At 47.5% G+C, this 21772-nt stretch overlaps 1 protein-coding gene across 1 annotated transcript in view; it reads left to right on the top strand.

Annotated features, from left to right (window-relative positions):
- The first annotated feature begins 3001 nt into the window (after positions 1-3001).
- Positions 3002-21772, top strand: part of LOC135217774 (mitochondrial glutamate carrier 1-like) — a 47355-nt gene continuing 28584 nt past the window's right edge. The window contains exons 1-3 of the mRNA XM_064253800.1: positions 3002-3148; positions 11634-11768; positions 20001-20192. Coding sequence (XP_064109870.1) covers positions 3112-3148; positions 11634-11768; positions 20001-20192 — 364 coding nt within the window. The 5' untranslated portion in view covers positions 3002-3111. The remainder of the gene's footprint in view (positions 3149-11633; positions 11769-20000; positions 20193-21772) is intronic.

Raw genomic sequence — 21772 nt, 5'->3', positions numbered from 1 at the left:
AAGTAGAGAAGAGGGATAGGCATGCGACTACTTCCTTCTTTTCCTCTGAGGAACTGTATGACTTCTGCGAAGTCAAGCAATCCAGGGGATGGGGATCCGTGACGCTCGATTTCGTACCGAACTTCGTAGCGAAGACTCAGAACCCTTCGGTCCCTGACAATTGGTTCGAGTCGTTCACAATCCCCTCCCTAATGGACTTCACCGCCTTCGATGCGAAGGAGATGCTGCCTTGTCCGCAAGAACTTCTCCGTGGCGCAGGTACTGAAGGCAGGGGTCTGGTCCAACCAGACCACATGCCCTTCCTTCTACCTTCGGGATATTGCCCACAGGTCCTTGGATCTTTTTCCTTGGGACCCGTGGTGGCTGCTCAACACGTTGTGTAGCGAACCCAGACCCTCGCAGGCTGAACAGCATCGAGTCCTGGTGTGACCCGTAAGAATGGATGAGTGAATGAGAGTGTGACTGGCTCCTCTTCCATCTTTTTCTTCCCCTCTACCTGTGGTTAGAGGGACACGGTCGTCACCCTGCTGGATAAGGACAAGATGCAGGTTGAGCTACTCAACAGAGCCCCATCCTATCCCTTTCACTAGGATAGGAGCGTATATCCACCACTTCCTCCAACAAGGGGGAGGAAGTGGATGCCAGCTTGAGACAACCCATACTTTATGTTGCCTCTTGCAAACAGGAACAAGTTCTTGCTTGCTGGTACGAAGAGATACGCTTGCCTCTCTCTTAGTACTCGGCCCAGAGGTCTGACCATTGATCCTGCGGTGCACACCCCGATCAATCGGACAGAGGCTTGGATCCCTCCCTCGCTCTTACGACCAGGGAGGCATTCCAGGGATGGACGAACACCAGTCTGTTCATCAAAAGACTCAGATTCCTCCACCAAGAAGTGAGTCTTCCTATTGTTAAAGGACCGATGGTTTGTATTACGTATTGGAACAAATGACAATTTGTCGAAAATTGCATTTTTCCTAACTATACAAACCTGAGGTCCTTTACATATAGTCCCTCCTCATGCCACCCCTCACTCTGCGTATTTTGCATGGGCCAAAAGCAAAAGTGATTTGTTTACCGCGCGACTGTCGGACAAGCAGTTAACTACCGTTCTCCCCTTGTTCGAAGCTTACGACCGTTCCAGCTGCCGCTAGCTACTTCCTATTGTTAAAGGACCTCAGGTTTGTATAGTTAGGAAAATTGCAATTTTCGACAAATTGTCATATTAAGTCCTTCAGGGGACAAAGGCCTCATTTTCCCATCTTTCCCACAATTTAGATCTTCTTGGTTCACCCCTTAGGATGCTTTGTAGGAGCGAGTTGCTGCTGTCTCTCACTCGGGTTACCAGACTAGACATTGTTCGCCTTACAATGATTTTTAAATTGTCCAGGTGGTTTTCTATGAACATCTGTGTGGCGGAGGTGGTAGCGGGAGTGTTGTGAAGTGTCTCAGAATGTCATTGTGCACAACAGTGATACATCTCATGGTCTCTCGGGTAGTATATTCGTCCAGAGGAAACACCCATAGATACTGTAGTAGTACAAGCGGAAGAGCAGCAGTTTCACGTCTCGGTGACAAGGCAAACCTCCACGCAGTCATGTTGCCAGTTGCACATAGCTTACGACGCCACTGTTCAATGTCTTCCGTATCTTTTAGGTCGTCGGTGATAATGAGTCCCAAATACAGAAATTCGTACACAAATTCTAGCCAATGGTTTCCAAGGAAAATTTGTGGTTCTGCAATATGCTTAAGCGATCTTGGGAGCAGTGACATGCACTGGGTCTTGGTTTCATTGTAAATTATATCAAATTCCTCTGCATAGTGGCAGCAAGTGATGATGAGTTGTTGGAGACCTTGCACTGATGCGGAAATCAGAACCATATCATTGGCTTAACAGAGGTTGTTTATAGTTGTTTCATTGACAGTGCATCCGATTGGGAGTGAGTTCAATTTGACATTCAAGGCATCTGTGTATGTATTAAACAAGTATGGAGAGAGAATGACCCATTAGCAAAGCCTGTTTAGGGAGCCGAAGGTGTGCAATAATACGTTACCCCATTTGACACAGAATTGCTGTGTGGAGAACCAGCAATATAAAATGCCAATTAGATATAGGGGTGTGCCTCTTTTATGCCTTCAGAAAGAGCTTCAGGTAGTTTACTCTGTCAAACGCTTTTCTCACATCCACAAAACAAAGGAAAGGAAAACGGAGAGGTTGATGATAGGTAGTAGTTCAGCATTCTTTCAGTATGTAGATGCAGGTGTCGGTCGAGTGGTTTACTTTAAACCTGAACTGGTTGTCAGTGGTGTGTAGAAAGGGGAGAAGTCTCACTAGAAGAACTGACGCAAGTATCTTCGATGCGATCATTGTGATTGCCAACCTCGCCGTAGCTTCCAGTGGTCAGATGCATCCTTTTGCTTGTGAACTAAGAGTAGGGAGTCTGGAAGAAACTGGTGAATTATGCACGCATTGAATAGGGCAGCTAGCAAAATGTAAATTATTGGATGACAGAATTTGAAAGCCTCTGCGGGAAGACCATCATAGCCTGGCGATTTATTATTAGGTAGGCTTTTTATGGCATTGCTGATATTATCTGGCGTAATACGGTCTGCAAAATGAAATTAAATGTTGTCAGTAAGGAGGTTATCTACATCCCTATATGTAATGATGGTACTGATTACCCTAGTGTAGGCTAGGCTATATTTAAGATACAATTTTTTCGACATATGATGGGTTTTTCGGAACCTAACCCCATTGTAAGTAGGAGAATACCTGTACTTGAATGTTAAGCAAAGAAGTGGAAGAGTTAAATATACAGGTGGTGTGGGTGATCCCATGAAAAGGGAATGTCTTTAGTATTGCTTTGAATGGCTGTTTTGCCTGAAGTGGCACTAAAGCCTTGATAAGGTAAGTAAAACTTGAAAGTTTTGTAAGCTCATGTGTACTTCATGTCAGAAATGTGTAGATAGTTACATTATTCTAATTTTTTTACTTTAGGTTTGACTGCTTTAAGAAAACATATCGTGTCGAAGGTTACTTTGGGATGTATCGTGGGTCTGGCGTTAATATTTTGCTCATTACCCCTGAAAAGGCTATTAAACTTACGGCGAATGACTTCTTCCGTCATAAACTCACGACTAAAGATGGGTAAGCATTTTAAATTCATATATACTTTTAATGTAGATTTTTTTACTTTTAATGTATATTTGTTTTTGTAATTGATAAATGTGTATATCCCACCATGATCGAATGAAATATTAACACCCTATAATAGTCCCTTTATTGTTTTTAAATGTGCTTATATTCAATCTTTGGCACCCCCCAAAAATTAATATATTGTAAAAATTAAAAAGCTCTATATAAGCTTGATACTTTTGAAGTGGCAGTTATCGTTATTGAAACTTACATAGAAGAAAGTTCCCTTTCCAATAAGAATGATGATGATAATGATGATGATAATAGTAGTCGTAAGTTTTATTAAACTTGCATTTGTTCCGACACGGCATAACAAACTTCGGTCCTTTTACAATAGGAAGGTACTAGCGGCAGCTGGATAGGTCGTAAGCTTTCGAACAAGGGAAGGGGTTCGGTAGTTAACTGCTTGTCCGACAGGCGCGCGCGCGCGACTGGGAGGTAAACAAATCACTTTTGCTTTCGGCCTGCTGGCGTGTAGACGTGTATCATCGCTCTCTGCCCGCTTCATCGTCGTTGCTTTCGCATGGTTGTGTCGTTTTTCTATTTATCTAGTGAAACTGAATTGTAAGTACAATCATTTCATATTTATTTCCATTGAATTCAATTGTGAATTAAAGGATCTTGGTTTCTCCACGCCCTCCGATTACCCGAGTGCCGGGACTGAAGGGCGTAAGTGTGGGAATTCATTTTTCCCAGAAATGATCCTCGTATTGTGTATGCTCGGTGCCGAGGGCGGGAGAGCGCTCGCTCCGAGCTTTATATTTTGGTTGGAAATGTGTAGATGAAAATCGTAAGAAAGTGCCCTTTTCATTTATATTTTTTTGACCTGTATGCTCGTTGCCGAGCGAATGCGCTCGGCACGAAAACTTATTCTGTATGGAAGTGGAATCGCAAGTACAGTATTCTTTTTCATTTTCATATATATTTTGATTGTAGCAATACTCATTTTGGATCAGTTTCCGCTCTTACCCGGAAATTGATCCTTTCCCCTTTTTATTTGAATGAAGTGAAATCGCAAGTGCAGTTCTTTTTCATTTCATATTTTATTGAGATTGCATTATTTACTTGGATCAATGTTTCCGCTAATTTCCGGGAATTGATCCTTCCCCTTTTTATTTTGTATGGAGTGGAAATCGCAAGCGCAGTTATTCTTTTTCATTTTCATATATATATTTTGATTGCATCAATTCATTATGGATCAAGGTTTCCGTCATAATTGGGATGGATCCTTTTACCCTTGCGGCTCGGTACCGAGGGCGCAAATGCGCTTGATCCGAGCCCTTATTCATTGTGAAGTGAATCGTAATGCAAGATTCTTTTTCATTTTATTCCTTTTATTATTGATTGCATCAATAATTATTTGGTTCAAGTTCCGCTCAGTCAGGGAATTGATCCTTATGCCCTTGCATTCGGGCCCAGGGCACGATTGCTCTCGGGCTCTTATTATTATTGTTGGGTACATGTGTGCTGTGCGGGGGTGGGGAACGAGATCTCTCTCCCCCCCCCCCCCCCCCCCCGCTCAGCTCCACAGATGGCCCTTCCCCTTCGGGGGGGAGGTTATCTGGGTTCTTTTTCTCGCCCGATCCGTCGAGCGCGGGGGAGGGCGCTCGGTGCTCGATGTACAATTGTATTCGGGGTCTTCCGCTCGTTCGGTGTGGGGCTCACCCCCCACCGAGGGGACTTCCCCCCCACTAATCACTACTACTGTTATTTCCGCAGGTACTACTGCCACGAGGGTGGACCTTGGTGAGGTATGGGCGTCCTTCCATTTGCAGGGGCGTGCTAGTGTCCAGGGGCTGAGGTTCTATGTCTGGGCCTACTGCGGTCACCCATGGAGTGGTGACCACGCTCCAGGTGACGACGTCCCTCCTCACCTGGTGTACTCGCCTCACGTGGTAAACAGTCTTGCCTACAGCCGCTGTGAAGTGCCGTTCGCCGTACCGAGAGGGGGGGCGGGGGGCGTGCCGCCGCCGCTCGTGGTTGCCGCGCTGCCGCGACCACACTTCCGCTGCCCTAGAGCTCGCCCCTGGACCTGCCGCCGGTACCAGGATGTTGCTGGCTGCTGCTCCACTTCCTGTGTTCCCGGTGCTGCCTGCCGTACCTGCCGATTCTGGGCTGACTGTCCATGCAGTTGCTGCGCTGGCTGGTCCTGCCGTTGCTGCGCTGGCTGTCCCTGCCGTTGCTGCGCTGGCTGTCCCTACGATGCTGTGCTGGCTGTGCCTGCTGTTCCTGAGATGCCCATACCTGCTGACGTCGTCCCTGTTCGTGGTGGTACTACCCCAGACTTTGGTCTGTCTGTACAGGTGCGTCCGGGCCCTGTGGCTTCGGCTACAGCAGCCCGGCTCCGCCCTGACCACCAATACAAAATTGAAACACATCCACCCATTGGTGGATAAATGGTCTCTTGTAATGCTACAAGTAGGGAGGGATACCATTATTTTAACTAGGCTGCGTATTGGCCATACACATGCAACGCACAATTATTTAATGAAGAGTGGGGAAGGGAGACATGCCCCTCACTGTAATACCTGTCAAGTGACAAGGATGTTAAGCATATTTTAGTTGATTGTCCTGTTTTTAATCTTCAGGAGGACACATTTACTCCAGGACAAACCTTTGAGAGATATACTGGGGGAAAAACTGTAATACCCTGAACTTGAGAAAATTTATACAAAGTATTGGGTTATATTACGAGCTATAATTGATTTTATTAATTTATTTATTTTATTTTACCCTTTTAATCCTTATTTATTTCACATCTAGATTTTATTGTATGAAAGTGTTGCGATTGATATAAAGGTTAAAATGGTACTAAATGGTGTGAGTATACAGATATTATGATTGAATGAATTTTGTTATATAGCGCTGAATGGCCTTTGATGCCCCAGTGCTTGGCTTAATGCCTAAATCCTATATTCAATTCAATTCAATCCGCCCTGGATAGCAGATCTTACGTCTGTCCTGAGGAAGCTGACGAAGAAGAGGAGGAAGGTGTCGTCGTCGTCGTCTTCATCTTCTTCATCGTCGTCGGCTGCCACCTCTTCCCCTTCGACTTCTAAGGCTTCACAGCCGAGGAAGAAGAAGGTTGCCTCCTCCCTCCTAAGAAGTCTCCCTCGGGAGCTTCTCGGGACCCGTCTCACCTCGGTGGGACGGGAGGGTTCCTTCCGCTGGTCCTCCTGCTCCTTCGGGAGCGCGGGGCCCGTCTCTTTTTCCGCAAGGAAGAAGACTACGGGGACCAGAGGGTACTGGCTAACACCGGTACTTCCTCGCCTGGTGTCAGTGGTTCTGCCACTGCATCAGGGTCCGTCTCGGCCTCTCGTTCGCGGGAGGTACCGAGTGTACGGTCGCCTACCAGCGACCGTGCAGCCAGGAACCAGACCTCTGACGTGCGCTCAGTGTCAGGTTCACGGCACAGGGTGGAAGACTGGTGACAGCCGCTCACGCGACTCTCACCAGACCAGCTCTCGCTCTCGCGGCGACCAGCTGGCTACCCGGGGACGTGACGGTCCACGACCGGCCACGGGGCTGAGGCTGGGAAGAGGTCCCCCCGTTCGCGGTGCCAGCCACCGGCTGGAACCAGCGACGTGACGTGCCGTGAGGACAAGCACCGGTCTCACTGTGACAGTGGAGCCTGCAGGTCGCCTGACCGTCGCTCTCACAGAGAGCGATCGGGTACGGCAACCAGCACCAGCTCTTCTGACACTCGAGATCGCGGGGCCGCTGTGCTCAGTCCAGCCGTTCTCCACAGCGAGACGGTTCGACCAGGCCTGCAGCTCGATCGCAACGCGGGTTGACGATCGCCTGCAGCCCTCCAAGCCTGCTGGTTCTGCCAGCGAGCGAGGAGGAGCGTCAGGTCTGCCTCTCCCGTACCTTCAACCTCCTCCTGGGTTACACCGGGAGGAGCGAGGTATTGAGGAGTGATCGTGAGGGGTGCGCCCCTCATGATCCCACCACGACGCCCTACGTGCCAGGCACGGTTCTGGACCGGCCAGGACGTATGCGCAAGTGGATGGAGAAGACCGAGAGGGCTGTCGCTGTTCCCCCTTCTTAGGAGGAAGGTTCTCGGAATATGCTCTTGTTCGAAGGGCTTAACGGTCCTACTCTGCAAGATGCTGTGACTTCTGAGATCCAGAGGAACTTTGCTGAGGTTATGGCGCTGATTCGTCAGCACAACGACTTCGGGGAAGGATCGCCGCTCCACCAAGCAGAGCCACGTCTCGGCTCGAGTCGTTTTGGGGCCCGAGAGGGAACCCAAATCGACGGTGGGTCTGCCGCGATCGGAGCTTACCGACTGTGTTGAACTAGGTAGTCTCTCGTCTCCGGACAAGAAGGCTCTCTCAGTTCTGGCCGGTCGAACAAGCTACTTCACCTCCTCTACTGCGACAGAGGCGTTCTACGTGTCTTCGGACACCGTATTTGAATACCCCTTCGGTCCTCCTGAGAGGTTTCGACCTCGACGAGGACTGGAATGAGTCGGAGGACGGTATCGGCTCTCTCCTGTCAGGTGTCGATCAGCCCCACCCGACGACGTTCACGAGTGGGCGGGGCAGACCATTACCTACAGTATGAGTTCGCCTAACCCTCCTTGGGCCAAAACGTTTTCTCCTGACGATACGGTTTTTCCCAGGCTCTGAGAGGCCATCGCCGTAAGGCGATGGCTGCTCCTTTTCTTCTCCAACTGCTAGTTCCGCTGGGAAGGCGAGCCAGTATCCAATTCCTCCCCCATTCCCTCTCTCCTTACGGCTACGAGGGAAAGGGGAGGGATCCTACAGAGATTTCTCTGTAAGATCCCACGTTAGGGCTGCGCTACCGGGGGGACCTTCGGTCCTACCTGACGTAACCCCGCCCCGGTCGTGAGGAGGGATCCTCCCCGCCCCTTTCTCGATTTCTACGGGAATCGAGAGGTCCACCAGCCGATATCGTTTGACGAATTCGGTGGGGGGTTTCGCAGAGTGCTTAGAATTCTACGGAATTTCTAGCGCACTCAGAGTGTTCAAGTTTTTTACGATCTCCAAAACACTTAGGCGAGACCACGGTCCAAAGTGAGCGAGAATCCCCGATAATTGTTACACGATAATCTGGGAACCTCGCTTATGCTCGAATTCCTGTAATTTCTAGCATTTGGAAGAAGACTGCTGCTGAAAGAAGAGTATCTCACAGTAGGCGATTAACCTGGAATAGAGAAGAACGGACGGAAACTTCCAGTTTTCCCCGGTTTCTTGAACTATCGTCTTCGGTATTCTGTTCACCATTGAAGCTTTCCTTTGGGGAAAGACTTCTCCTTCACTCTCTTGACTAGAGAACGAAGGCGGTCGATCTCCAATCCTTATTCTCATTCCTCGAGAGGAAAGAATTTAGGATGGAGGTCGTGGTACAGAACCTACAAATATATTACGTATATTACCCTCGGGACATGATTCTTTTAACAGTTGAATTGTCCGGGGTATAGCGCATACCGTAGTTTAACTCTAGCGGTTTGTGACCGAAACGAATTGTATCTTAATTGAACTGCAACTCGGGGTTGCCTGCAAGCCTCCCAGCAGTTATCAGTTTCGATTTTAGATACTTGGTATTGTCATGACAACACCAAATCAGGTGTCATTTTGTATTTACCGAAATCCGTTTCGTTTAAATTAATGCTCGAGCGTATTTCTTCTTTATTGCTCGATGGTTCTAGCCGAACGCATTCCTTCGTGGAATAATGGATTACCTGGCAACTCAGGATGACGAGTCACCGAGAGCTACTGCGTATTGAACTGCCTGATAGCAGCTCAGTATCAGCTAGGTCTCGGAGATGCACGGGTCGGTTAAGTCTCTCTCTCCCCTGCGTTGATTGACTACCGAACCGTATCTGCCCAACAATCATGGACTTAGGTCTCTGATTAACAGGGATTCTCGCAATAATGAAGGACCATCTAATGCTGTTGACGCTCGATTTCATCGCCTTCGGACATTGCGAGAATTTTCAACAGAGATATCTCTTGGACTCTTCATCTTTCTGTTTACCGCACGGTAACAGAAGTCTGTACTAGTCTCCCGCTGCATCGCACCGCGATAATGCGAATGATTTTTTTGCAGACATCTGAGTTTGTCTTCAAAATAAAAATCTCGTATTCGTAGGTGTGCAATTATTCATTGCTCGCCCGAATTAACAGAATGTGTCAGAAGACATCGCCTACTCTCCGACCTGACAGCTCTACTTCCAAATGTTCAGCCCATGAGAAGCAGTTCTTCAGGCAGTATTCCTTGTCTCTTCATTACTGAAAAGCGCTCCGCTTTTATTGCAACTACGATCCTCACCGGACAGCAATGAATAGCGGGGTTAGCGTTTCTCAGTCTTTGTAGCACAGGTTCAGGAATCTTGAGAATCCTTCTCTCGGTTCAGCTGTGAAGACATAGGTTGCTTTTTCTGTACACCTTCGTCTTCAACGACACATAGTGTTGTTTCTCCTTAGCTGAGAATCAACTATACTATGAGATATCTTGCCATCAGGGACCTCGGTCTCTAGAAGGCAATTGACTTTCGCCTGTTGGGCACATGCCTTAAGAGATCATCACCTCGCCTTCTGGCATCGGTGGCGAACAAATTATTTGTTTAGTCTCTTGGCATAACCCTTTTAAGGCGAAGGTCACGTGACTTGCTCGGGTGCTTGGACAACTTGCCTCCTTCCGAACGCAGTCATTCGGCAGCTGTCAGAGCGCCCAAGTCAGTTACGAACTTCGCTGTGGACTTAGTTCGGTTGTTCCATAACAGTCTTTTCTTCGTCCTAACGGCTTGTCACAGTACCATACCATCGACACCCACCATTGAGTGTCGGTGTCCTATCCACTACCGAGAAGAACTTCACTGCATGGGGATAGGAGAATGTGAGACACTTCGCTGTAGACGGATAGACCAGTATGGGGGTACAGGACATCACCGAAGTCGGAAGAGGGGTAGGTCATACGACCATTCCCTTCTTTTCCTCTAAGGTAAATTGCATGACTTTTCCTGCGAAGTCAAGCATCCAGGGGATGGGGATCTTTGACGCTCGATTTCGTACCGACTTCGTATGCGAAAGAAACTTCAGACCCTTCGGTTCTGACGATCGGTTAGAGTCGTCACAATCCTCCCTAATGGACTTCACTGCCTTCGATGCGAAGGAGATGCTGCTTTGTCCTGTGAAAGCGCGACCGCGCTTTCTGAAGAAACTCGACATCCCAGGCTGAGTGTTGACGACTTCGTCAGCACCAAGATGACCTAGAAGTTACACTCCTCGAGTTACACAAGAACTTTCTCCGTGGCGCAGGTACTGAAGGCAGGCGGGTCTGGTACAACCAGACCACTGGCACCTCCTTCTACCTTTTGGATATTGCCCACAGGTCCTTGGATCGTTTTCCTTTCCTTGGGACCCGTGGTGGCTGCTCAACACGTTGTGTAGCTAACCCAGACCCTAGCAGGCTGAACAGCATCGAGTCCTGGTGTGACTGTAAGAATAGATAAGAAATGAATGAGAGTGACTGGCTTCTCTTCCTATCTTTTTCTCCCCCTCTACCTGTGGGTAGAGGGATACGGTCATCACCTTGCTGGATAAGGACGAGATGCCGGTGAGCTACTCGACAGAGCCCCATCTATCCCTTTCACTAGGGATGGGAGCGAATATCCACCACTCCTCCTACAAGGGGGGGAAGTGGATGCCAACAAGAGACAAACCATAACTTTATGTTGCCTCTTGCAAATAGGAAACTTGTTCTTGTTTGCTGGTACGAAGAGATACGCTTGCCTCTCTCTTAGTACTTGGTCCAGAGGTCTGACCATTGATCCTGCGGTGCACACCCTGATCAATCGGACAGAGGCTTGGATCCCTCCCTCGCTCTTACGACCAGGGAGGCATTCCAAGGTTGGGCGAACACCAGTCTGTTCACAAAAGACTCAGATTCCTCCCACCAAGAAGTGAGTCTTCCTATTGTAAAAGGACCGAAGGTTTGTATGCCGTGTCGGAACAAATGACAATTTGTCCAAAATTGCATTTTTCCTAACTATACAAACCTGAGGTCCTTTTACACATAGTCCCACCTCATGCCACCCTCACTCTGCAGTTTTTGCTTGGGCCCAAAAGCAAAAGTGATTTGTTTACCTCCCAGTCGCGCGCGGCGCGCCGCCTGTCGGACAAGCAGTTAACTACCGAACCCCTTGTTCGAAAGCTTATGACCTATCCAGCTGCCGCTAGTACCTTCCTATTGTAAAAGGACCTCAGGTTTGTATAGTTAGGAAAAATGTAATTTTGGACAAATTGTCATGTTTTATTGCTTTGTGTTAAAAGTTTTGTCACACGTTTTGCGATATATCAAGGAGGAAAGGTATGAGTGGTGTATTTTGCAGTAATCCCTTGCATCACATGGCTCTGAAGTTGGTGATGACAGCTTACTCATTTGATTTTTTCTATTTTAATTCTAGGAAGCTCCCTATTTTTCCGAGAAATGGCTGCTGGAGGCTTAGCTGGGCTTTGTCAAATTGTGGTAACAACACCAATGGAACTTTTGAAAATTCAGCTGCAAGATGCTGGTCGAGTAGCTGCTCAAGCAATGGCTAGTAAGTAGAGCAAATATCAAGTATTTTTACAAAGTATGATGAATAATTTTTGTAAGTAGGAAGGGTGTGAGTAACTTGAGTAACTTAATATTCCTCATATCTTTGTATTCTCCATTCAGCTTTCTTCGGTAACACTGTTTTGTTATGAGAAGGTAATTTTGTTATACTTTATTCAGTCAAAAGGTTTTTCCTTGTAAGCTGATATTTAAGATACTTCAGATGATTATTAGTTGTCTTGCCAAAATCTTCCTTAGTTGTAAGGAGTTCAGATACTGTACTTCTGTTTTATAAATGTGGTACTGAATTATTGTTTTTGAATTTGGTAATTAGGGCAATAATTGTTTGTAATGTGTCTCGCATGGTAATTAGGACAATAATTATTTGTAATGTCTTGCATTTCTGGAGTAATAAAAAAAATTGCCTGTCAAAATCTTTGAAATACTAGACCAGCTGTATCCTATCCATTTACAAGCTGTGAGACATGTGGCCGAGAGGTCTTAAGCAACACTGCTGAGTAGTTTATACTCTTTACATTACCTGTTGAAGTTTTCAGTTTGCAGGTGTGTCAACTTCAGAAAAGTTTATTAAATAGTAAAGTCAATGAACATGAATAAATCATAGAACCAGGTATTTTTCAACATGAACTAAAAAAAAGCTACATAACTAATATGTTGTAGTAGCCAAAGAACCACAATAATTAATGCTTTGAGATAGTCTAGCGTACTCAGCACACCAGCAAAACCAGCTATCAATTTGTGATATTGCAATCTTAATTTTTTTTATTGCTAGACATTGGTGAGCATTTTCATAGTTGTTGTATCTTCATTGCCGGTGAATTTGGTATCATGCAAGGCCTTCAGAGCATATGAGACAATCCAAAAACCCTAGAATGGTAGTGATTGATCATTTTCGCTATTTTTATTTTATTTTATTTTTTATTTATTTATTTATTTATTTATTTATTTATTTACTTTTTTGCTTCCCAACCGTAGGCTACACTTTTTTCTTGCCGATACAGTATTTCTCTCTGTATACAATAATCAATGACAACCTTCATATTGCTTTCCTAACAAATTTGCATGAAAATGTCTCGATATTCATTGGATAGGGGGCATCCTTAAACTTAAGCACTTCAGTTGTAGGTATGTAAGCTCACAATACAACCTGTAGCAGACAGCTGAATGCCCATTTCAGTCTTATGCTATAGAGTTGTATTTGTTAGCACGAGCTACAGCCAAAGTGCCTTTCAATATACTGTGCTTTCAAAATTTATGCCTCAGTTAGTGCTGCCCCCTATCAATTTAATAAGTAATGTCATGCATTCTTACTGTTAAGAAGCCAATATGAAGCTTGTCATTTGTTATTGAGTATACAGATTTGCCTGGAAAAATAGTCCATTTGTTCATGAAACTTACTTGTCAGATATATATATAGCTGTATTCTCTGAAGTCCGACAGAATTTCTAAAACTTACGACACACGTAGTGGGAGTTGGTGGTTAGTACCCATTCCGCCGCTGGAAGTCGGTATCAGGAACCATTCCCATTTTCTATCAGATTTCTTCTGTCGCCGGTTGTCGTAAACATCTGTTTACACACCTCCGCCTCAGGATTTTGGAAAACTTTTCATTGCTTGAGTATCCTCTTGACTTTTTGGTTTTTTGGTCTTGGATCGATAGCTTGGCATACGTGACTTTGGACTGTTTTGAATTTGGCTTAGTTTTTTTCCTAAATATGTCCTGGATGTAGTGCGGCTAGCGCCAGGGTGTTCGAAAGTGGAATGCAAGGTTAGGCTACCAAAAGCCTTGGTTTGATCCTCACACATTGTGTAAAGGGTGTAGGGGGCAAGAGTGTAAATATGATTTTGCGCTGTAATGAGTGTGAAAGCTTGGATGATTTACAATGGAAGACGTATGAATCCTACGTAAAAAATAAGTTAGAACGTGGTAGGATCAGGAGGTCTTCCTCCAGGAGTAAGTCTGGGTAGCAGACAGGGTTCTTAATGTATCCCCTTCTAACCCTCCTTTAGATTTTGTGTCTCCTAACCCCGTAGTGTTGCCTTCGGGCCCTCAAGTGGGTCTGCGTAGGGTAATGCCCTTTCGCTTATCCTGGATTCATTGAAGACGCTTGAATCTAAAGTGCTTGCACTTGAAAACAGGCAAAATAAGTGCAGTGATAGTGCCCCTAGTGAAGTGGAGGGGGCGTCAGATCGGCCCTATAGTGCCTCTAGGCTGGGACCTCTGCCTGTCTCCCAGGACTCAGGGAGAGGGCATGTCGAAGGCCGAAGGTGGGTTACGGGGACCCCCCACCGATCTGACGTCCCTTCAGCAGTTCCTGTGGACGCTTCCCAGGCTGCTAAGGAGCGTGTTCCAGCACGTATCCTGAAGGATTGTTTCTCGTCTTCCGACGCGTCCTCCCGCGCAAGGGGTGGGAATCTCGTCCGGATCCGCGACCTTTGAAGAGGACTCTTCAAGATCTTGATGCTTCACGTCATGCTAGTCTGAGTGGCATTCTTCTCCGGAAAGCATAGCTTTCCGCCCAGAAGAAGTATAGGACGTCATCTGATGATGACGCCCGCGAGCCGCCCCAGTCGCTCTAGAGCCAAGGCTGTTCCTGGAGAAGGCGTCCCCTCGCCCCTCTCCTTCTCACAAGCCCAGCTTGTCTCCGCGTAAGGAGACTTCTCAGACGGAGATCATCATTGCTACTGCAACGGCAAAACTGGACGCTTTACTTAAGCAGAAGGAGACGGTTCCTCGTCGCAAGAAAGACGATAGACTTCCGATCAGAGAACAAGGCAGTCTTCTCCCAACTGCTCCTCTTTCGTCCCCGTCTCCTGATATTTCGCCCTCTAGAACTTCGTTCTGCTCCCCAGGGTTCGTCTAGAGGTGACGTTTTAGACGTCAGGTTAGAGAGAGATCTTCATGCTCCCCTCTCTCTTCTCGTCGAGAGGACGCTCGGCGTTCCGACTTCGACGCTTCTGCTGACGACGAGTTTGTAGCTGTCGGACGGACTTCTATGCGTTCTGCCCCCTCTTTTTTTTTTTTTTTTGTTCGACATGAGAGTGTCGACGCTCAACGGTACGCTAGTTGGGTAGCTGATCAAGTTTCTTCGCGGGACGTTCGAAAGGACGCTTCGCGGGACGTTAGAAAAGTCGCTACGATGGACGCTCCTTTGGAGACGCTCGGTCGGACGCTGATTTGGACGCTCGAAAGGACGCTAGGTTGGACGCTCAGATGTACGTTAGTAGACGTTGTAGTAAGAGCTCTGTGGACGCGAATGTGGAAGTTCGCTATCACTCGGATGTTGTTCCCGAGGCTTTGGCTGACGCTTCACGTCTTCCTTCTTCTTCACGTTCGCCTCTAAGGGTGATTCCTGATCCTGTGACTGTTAAGGATCCGTTACCCTCTTCTTCTCGTCATCGTTCGGATAGGAGACTTGGAGCGAAAGGACTTGTGCCTCTTCCTTCGGATTTTTCACTCGGGTAAGGAAGAAGGAGAACTTAGCGGTTCTTCTGAGGATGTTGACGAAGAACAACCTGCTACGTCTGCTTCGTCAGATTACCAAGTTTTGGCACGGCTACTTCCTGATTCGTTTCGGGATACTTTCAGCCTGCTGCCTCTCCTTCTCCTCCTTCACAGTTTTCGTCGTCGAAGACAAGCAAGACTCCAGGGTTCGTGAAAATGAAGACGTCTTTGTCTACTAGAAGAGCTTTCCGGAAGGTTAACGCCTGGATGGAGTCTAGGAAAGCAAAGGGAAGGACTACTTTCGCCCTGCCTCCGTCTAGACTTAGCGGTAAGGCAGGGATGTGGTATGAAACAGGCGAGGAATTAGGATTGAAGGTTCCTACGTCTGCTCAAGGTGATTTCGCCAGCGTGGTTGATGCCTCAAGGAGGGCCCTTTTAGCCTCAGGTAAAGCGTCATGGACGACTTCCGAACTGGACCATCTTTTGAAGGGACTGTTTAGGTCCTAAGAGGTCTTCAAAACTTCTTAGACTGGTGTCTTGGAGCTTTAGACAACCAGTCTCGTAAGCCAGACTCAATCAGCTTAGGGGGAGCTGTCCCAGTTGTTATTGTCATGCATGGACAAGGCCCGTCAGGGATGGCTCAGAGGAGTTAGCCTCTCATTTTTCAGCAGGTTTTTGGGGTGCTGAAGAAAAAGGTCGCTTTATTGCAATTTTGCGGCTAAGTCTGTCTCTCCCGCACAGAGGACAGAACTTTTGTATGCTCCCTTCTCGAGTCATCTCTTCCCCCAAGCTATGATGAAGGATCTGGCAGTTAGTCTTCAAGAGAAAGCCACGCAAGACCTGTTGGCTCAGTCTTCGAGACGTCCGGCGGCCCTTCAATGTCTTCAGGAGCCCAACCGTTTAGAAAGCAGAAGCCCTTTCGTGGAAGGACTTCCGCTAGATCGTCTCCCCGAGGAAGAAGCCTTCCTAGAGGTAGAGCCCCTTCCAAGTCTAGGGCAAGAAGTGACAGATCGTTCCTTCAGCCACCGGTAGGAGCCAGGCTGCCAGTTGTTTGCAGAAGCCTGGAGAGAAAGAGGAGGACGGAACCTGGTCTCTCGATGTCATAGAGAAGGGTTACAAGATCCTTTCATAAAGCCGCCCCCGTTAACTTCCACTCCCAGGGACTTGTCCCCATCGTATCCTCAAACAAAACGGAGGATACTTTTCGACCTGCTCGAGCAGATGCTCGAGAAACGAGCAGTTGGAACAGGTTTTAGACCTGGCAACGCCAGGATTTTACAACAGATTGTTTCTTGTACCGAAACAATCGGGGGGAGGGTGGCGCCGGTCTTGGACGTAAGTCGTCTAAACAAACCTCTTTATAGATAAGCAGAGGTTCAAGATGGAGACCACCTCAGTCAGGTCTTGCGGCCTTAAGACCTGGAGATTGGATGGTATCACTCGACCTACAGGACGCCTACTTTCACGTCCCGATACATCCCCAATCGATGAAGTACCTTCGGTTCATACTGAAAGGGAAGGTCTTTCAATTCAGGGCTCTTTGTTTCGGACTGAGTACGGCCCCTTTTTATCTTCACCATCTTAATGAAGAACGCGGCGAGGTGGCTCCATCTTTCCAACATCAGAATCTCGCTCTATCTGGACAACTGGCTCATACGAGCCTCCTCGCAGACCCGGTGCCTGAAGGACATGCAAACGACTCTGTCTTTAGCTGCGTCCCTGGGACTTCTGGTGAACTTCGAAAAGTCACATCTGACCCCAACACAGTCCATCGTGTATCTGGGGATTCAGATGGATTCAGTGGCTTTTTCGGGCTTTTCCGTCCCAGGAACGTCAGCAACAAGGCATAGAAAAGTGTCAGCCTTTCTAGGGAAGGATTCATGCTCGGTGAGGGAATGGATGAGTCTGCTGGGGACCATTTCCTCGCTGGAGAAGTTTGTTTCCCTGGGAGGCTATACCTCCGACCTCTTCAGTTCTTTCTGTCGGAACAACTGGACAGACAAGGACAACTTCGACATGAAGTTAAGCATCTCGGAAGAGGTGAAGAACCATCTAAGATGGTGGCTCGATCCGTGGAAGCTGTCAGAGGGCATATCCCTCAAGCTTCAGAACCCCGACCTAGTGTTGTTCTCCGACGCGTCATCCACGGGGTGGGGAGCAACTCAAGGGGGGGAGGAAGTGTCAGGTACCTGGAGAGGGGAACAGGTAACCTGGCATATCAACTTCAAAGAGCTGGCAGCGTTCAATTAGCGCTCCAGTTCTTCCAGAACAAAGTCTCCCGTCGTGTAGTTCAAGTCAACTCGGACAAACACACAGCCCTGGCATACTTGAAGAAACAAGGAGGAACACACTCGCTCCCTGTTCGCTCTAGCGAAAGAGATTTACTTTGGGCAAAGGAGAGAGAAGTCACGATATTGACAAGGTTCATTGCCGAGTCGAGAACGTCCGGGCAGATCTCCTCAGTCGACAAGGACAGTTATTGCCGACAGAGTGGACCCTCAATCAAGACGTATGCCAGGAGCTGTGGGGTCTTTGGGGATGTCCCTTAGTGGACATCTTTGAACATCAAGGACGGCGAGACTCCCCCTGTATTGCTCTCCCCGGTTTCTCGATCCGGGAGCAGTAGCAGTAGACGCCCTTCTATGGGATTGGACGGGCCTAGATCTCTACGCTTTTCCCCCCTTCAAGATCCTGGGGGAGGTGATGAGAAATTCGCAGCATCGGAGGGGACGAGGTTGACTTTAATCGCCCCCTTTTGGCCCGCAGCGATCTGGTTCACAGAGGTGATGTTCTACCTGGTGGATTATCCAAGATCTCTTCCGTTAATGGAGAGATCTACTCAAACAGCCCCACTTCGAGAGGTACCACAAAAACCTCTCCGCTCTGAGTCTGACTGCGTTCAGACTATCCAGAAGTTGGCCAGAGCGAGAGGTTTTTCGAAATCAGTGGCTAAAGCTATCGCCACCGCGAGGAGACCATCATCAATCGCGGTTTACCAATCGAAGTGGGCAGCCTTTAGAAGTTGGTGTAAGAGAAAAGGAGTTTCCTCTACACTACCTCTGTGAGCCAGATCGCCGACTTCTTGCTTTATCTTAAACAAGATCTGAAGCTTGTCAGTGTCAACCATTAAAGGCTACAGAAAGCGTCTTATCTGTAGTTTTTCGCCATAGAGGTCTTGACCTCGCTAATAACAAGGATCTCCATGATCTATTGAGATCTTTCGAGACGACCAAGGTGCCGCTACCGAAGTTACCTTCGTGGAACTGGATGTGGTCCTCAATATTTAATGTCAAATCGCTTTGAACCTCTTTACTCTACGTCTCTACGAGATTTGACGAAGAAAACTGTATTCCTAACTGCTCTGGCGACGGCGAAGAGAGTTAGCGAAATACAGGCTATTAGTAAAGCACGTCGGCTTCAAAGGGCATAATGCGGTCTGCTCTTTGGGTATGTCGTTTTCTAGCCAAAAAACGAAAGAAAAACCCTTCCAATCCGTGGCCTAAAACGTTCGAGATCAAGGGTATGGCAGAGATCATTGGTCAAGAGCCAGAAAGAGTCCTGTGTCCTGTTAGGGCTCTTAGAGAGTATCTTCGTAGAACGAAGGATTGTAGAGGTTCTGCGGAGAACTTATGGTGTTCGGTCAAGAGACCAAACATGCCCATGTCCAAGAATGCTCTGGCATTCTTTTTAAGAAACACCATTAAGGAGGCGCACTCTTCTTGCAAAGACAGCGACTTTAAGCTGCTAAAAGTTAATGCGCACAAAGTCAGGGCTATTTCGACCTCAATAGCCTTTCAGAAAACATGGCTCTTAAAGACATTTTAAGTGCTACTTTTTGGAGGAGTAACTCAGTGTTCGCCTCGCACTACCTACTGGAGGTGAGAACGACCTATGAAAACTGTTACTCTCTCGGACCATACGTCGCCGCAGACACTATTTGGGGGCAGAAGGTAGCACTCATCCTTTCCCATAGAAAAAGGGTAGGGTTTTTTTTTTGGGTAGGTGAGTTTTTTTATTTTGTAATGTTTTGTAGTGTCGGGCGCAGAGTACGGTCCCCCGTCCCTTCCTTTAGCCTTTGGTATATGGGAGGTTGTTGTTAGGCTAACTTAGGTGGTGGTTTTGCCTCGTTGCCCTCAGAAGTAATGGTCATGGTCTAGTCACATTGTGGTCCCGTCCCCGTTGACAGATCATCTAGAGCGCACCAACTACACAGGTCACTACCTTGTTGGTAACTCTAGTGAAGCAGAAGCAGGCTTGGGTGACAGTAATCACGAAGTCAGCTATGCTAACAGGTAAGGAACCAAGATGTCAATCATCTACATTTATATGTTTCCTAAAATCCTTTTTCTGTCTCTCCCACCGCCAAAGGTGGGATTCAGCTATATATATATCTGACAGGTAAGTTTCATGAACAAAATGATATTGTTAAGATACAATAAAGTTTGTTCATACTTACCTGGCAGATATATATATTTTTAGTACCCACCCACCTCCCCTCAGGAGACAGTGGAGATAGAAATCTGATAGAAAATGGGAATGGTTCCTGATACCCGCCTCCCAGCGGCGGGAATGGGTACTAACCACCCAACTCCCACTACGTGTGTCGTAAGTTTTAGAAATTCTGTCGGACTTCAGAGAATACAGCTATATATATATCTGCCAGGTAAGTATGAACAAACTTTATTGTATCTTAACAATATCATATTTAAAACCAAATGTAAAGATATAAAGTGGCCCATTAGAAGAATATTCATTTCTTCTCTTTTTCAGGTGGACAAACTGCTAGTATTCCAAAGATTTCTGCAACGTCAATTACACTTCAGCTTTTACGGGAAAAAGGAATTCTTGGTTTATACAAGGGGACAGCTGCCACCATGTTGCGAGATGTCTCGTTTTCAGTTGTCTATTTCCCATTATTTGCTCATCTAAACTCTCTTGGTCCACGCAAGAATGACGGATCAGGTATGTTGCTAATGTATTAGCGCTAATAATGGATATTTGTTGTACAAGAAACCCATAAAGTATCATGCCAATTTCATTGATCATAAAATGTTCCTAAGCAAAGATTGTCAAACAAAAAGAATAGGCATGCATAGTACCTGTTCATACAGATCCATTATTTCCCGACTCAGTCCATATTCATTCATTATTTGTCTGCGAGTTTCATGAATAGCTTTTCCCTGGGCTTTCTGTCCATTTTCCTTTGGTATTATTTTTTAGTTTTACCTTGGTGCCTTCTTTTTATTCACTTAAAAACATGTTGCACAACATTGATGCAGTTATTTCCAATTCTGTGTACGGTTGCTCTGAGATTACAGAAGTACTAATCTTGTCTTCATCAAGAGAAAAATACTGATTTTCTCTGTACATTTCTTTTTGTATTGTTTTAGATAAGCTTTAGATGTAGGTTTGTTTCCGATACGTAATACAAACCTGAGGTCCTTTACAATAGGAAGGTAACTAGTGGCAGCTGGAACGGTCGTAAGCTTCGAACAAGGGAGTTCGGTAGTTAACTGCCCTTCCGACAGTGCCTGCGCCGCGCGACTGGGAGGTGAAGAATCACTTTTGCTTTCCCCCGTGCTGGTGGAGGACGTGTTCGTCATCGCTCTCTGCCCGCTTAATCGTCGTATGCTTTGGTTGTGTTTTTCTTAGACTTGGTTTGTCAGTGTAGTGAAAGTTTATTGTAAGTATGTGTGACTTTCTTTATTACTTTCAATTTAACATGGAATCTCGTGAATTGGAGCTGTCCCCGCGCCCCCCTCATCAGCCGCAGAGTTTGCCCTGGTGTGGAGGGCCGTAAGTGCGGGGTCTTTCGCTCCTTTCCCGAGGTCGATCCTCGTGTGTATTGTGCTCGGTGTCGGGGGCATGAATGCTCTCGGGCCGAGCCCTGTAATGTGTGCATTAATTGGTCGGAGGTGCAGTGGGTGCTGTACGAGGGTAGGAGGAAGAAGTGTAAGCCTGCCAAGGAGTCGTCAGAAAGCTCTCCAGCAACTCCTTTGGTGACAGACATGTCGTCTTCCTTCCTGCCCCGGGCTAAGTTCCCGCTATATGGCTCCTTCCCCTTTGGGGGGTTTGGGGGGGGTGTTTTCTCGGTCCTTCTCTTCCCCCGATCTGTCGAGCGTAGAGGAGGGGACAAGATACCCCAACGTTCAATTGTATTTGGGGTCTTCCGTTCGCTTGGTTGGGGTGGGGCTCGCCTCCCCCGCGCGAGGGGGAACCCCTTCTCATAACCCGACTGTTGCTTCCTCAGGTGCTCCTGCTGCGGGCGACGACCTCGGCCAGGTGTGGGTGTCGCTGGGTCTCCAGGGCACGCTGAGTGTCCAGGGGCTGCTCCATCATCTGGCTGGTGCTGTTCCGGTCACCCATGGAGTGGTGACCACTACCACCACCACGTCTCGACCCCAGAGTACGCCGCCCCTCCTCACCTAGTCTACACCACCGACGTGATGACAGTGACTCCTACGGCCGCTGTGCAGGCCCCGATTGCTGCCGTGCCGAGGAGAGGCGTGCCTCCCCCTCCCGGGTTCTTCGCGCTGCCAGCC

This window comes from Macrobrachium nipponense, chromosome 7 (genome assembly GCF_015104395.2).
Source record: "Macrobrachium nipponense isolate FS-2020 chromosome 7, ASM1510439v2, whole genome shotgun sequence".
NCBI classification, from domain to species: Eukaryota; Metazoa; Arthropoda; class Malacostraca; order Decapoda; family Palaemonidae; genus Macrobrachium; species Macrobrachium nipponense.
This window is presented reverse-complemented; position numbering and strand designations above follow the sequence as displayed.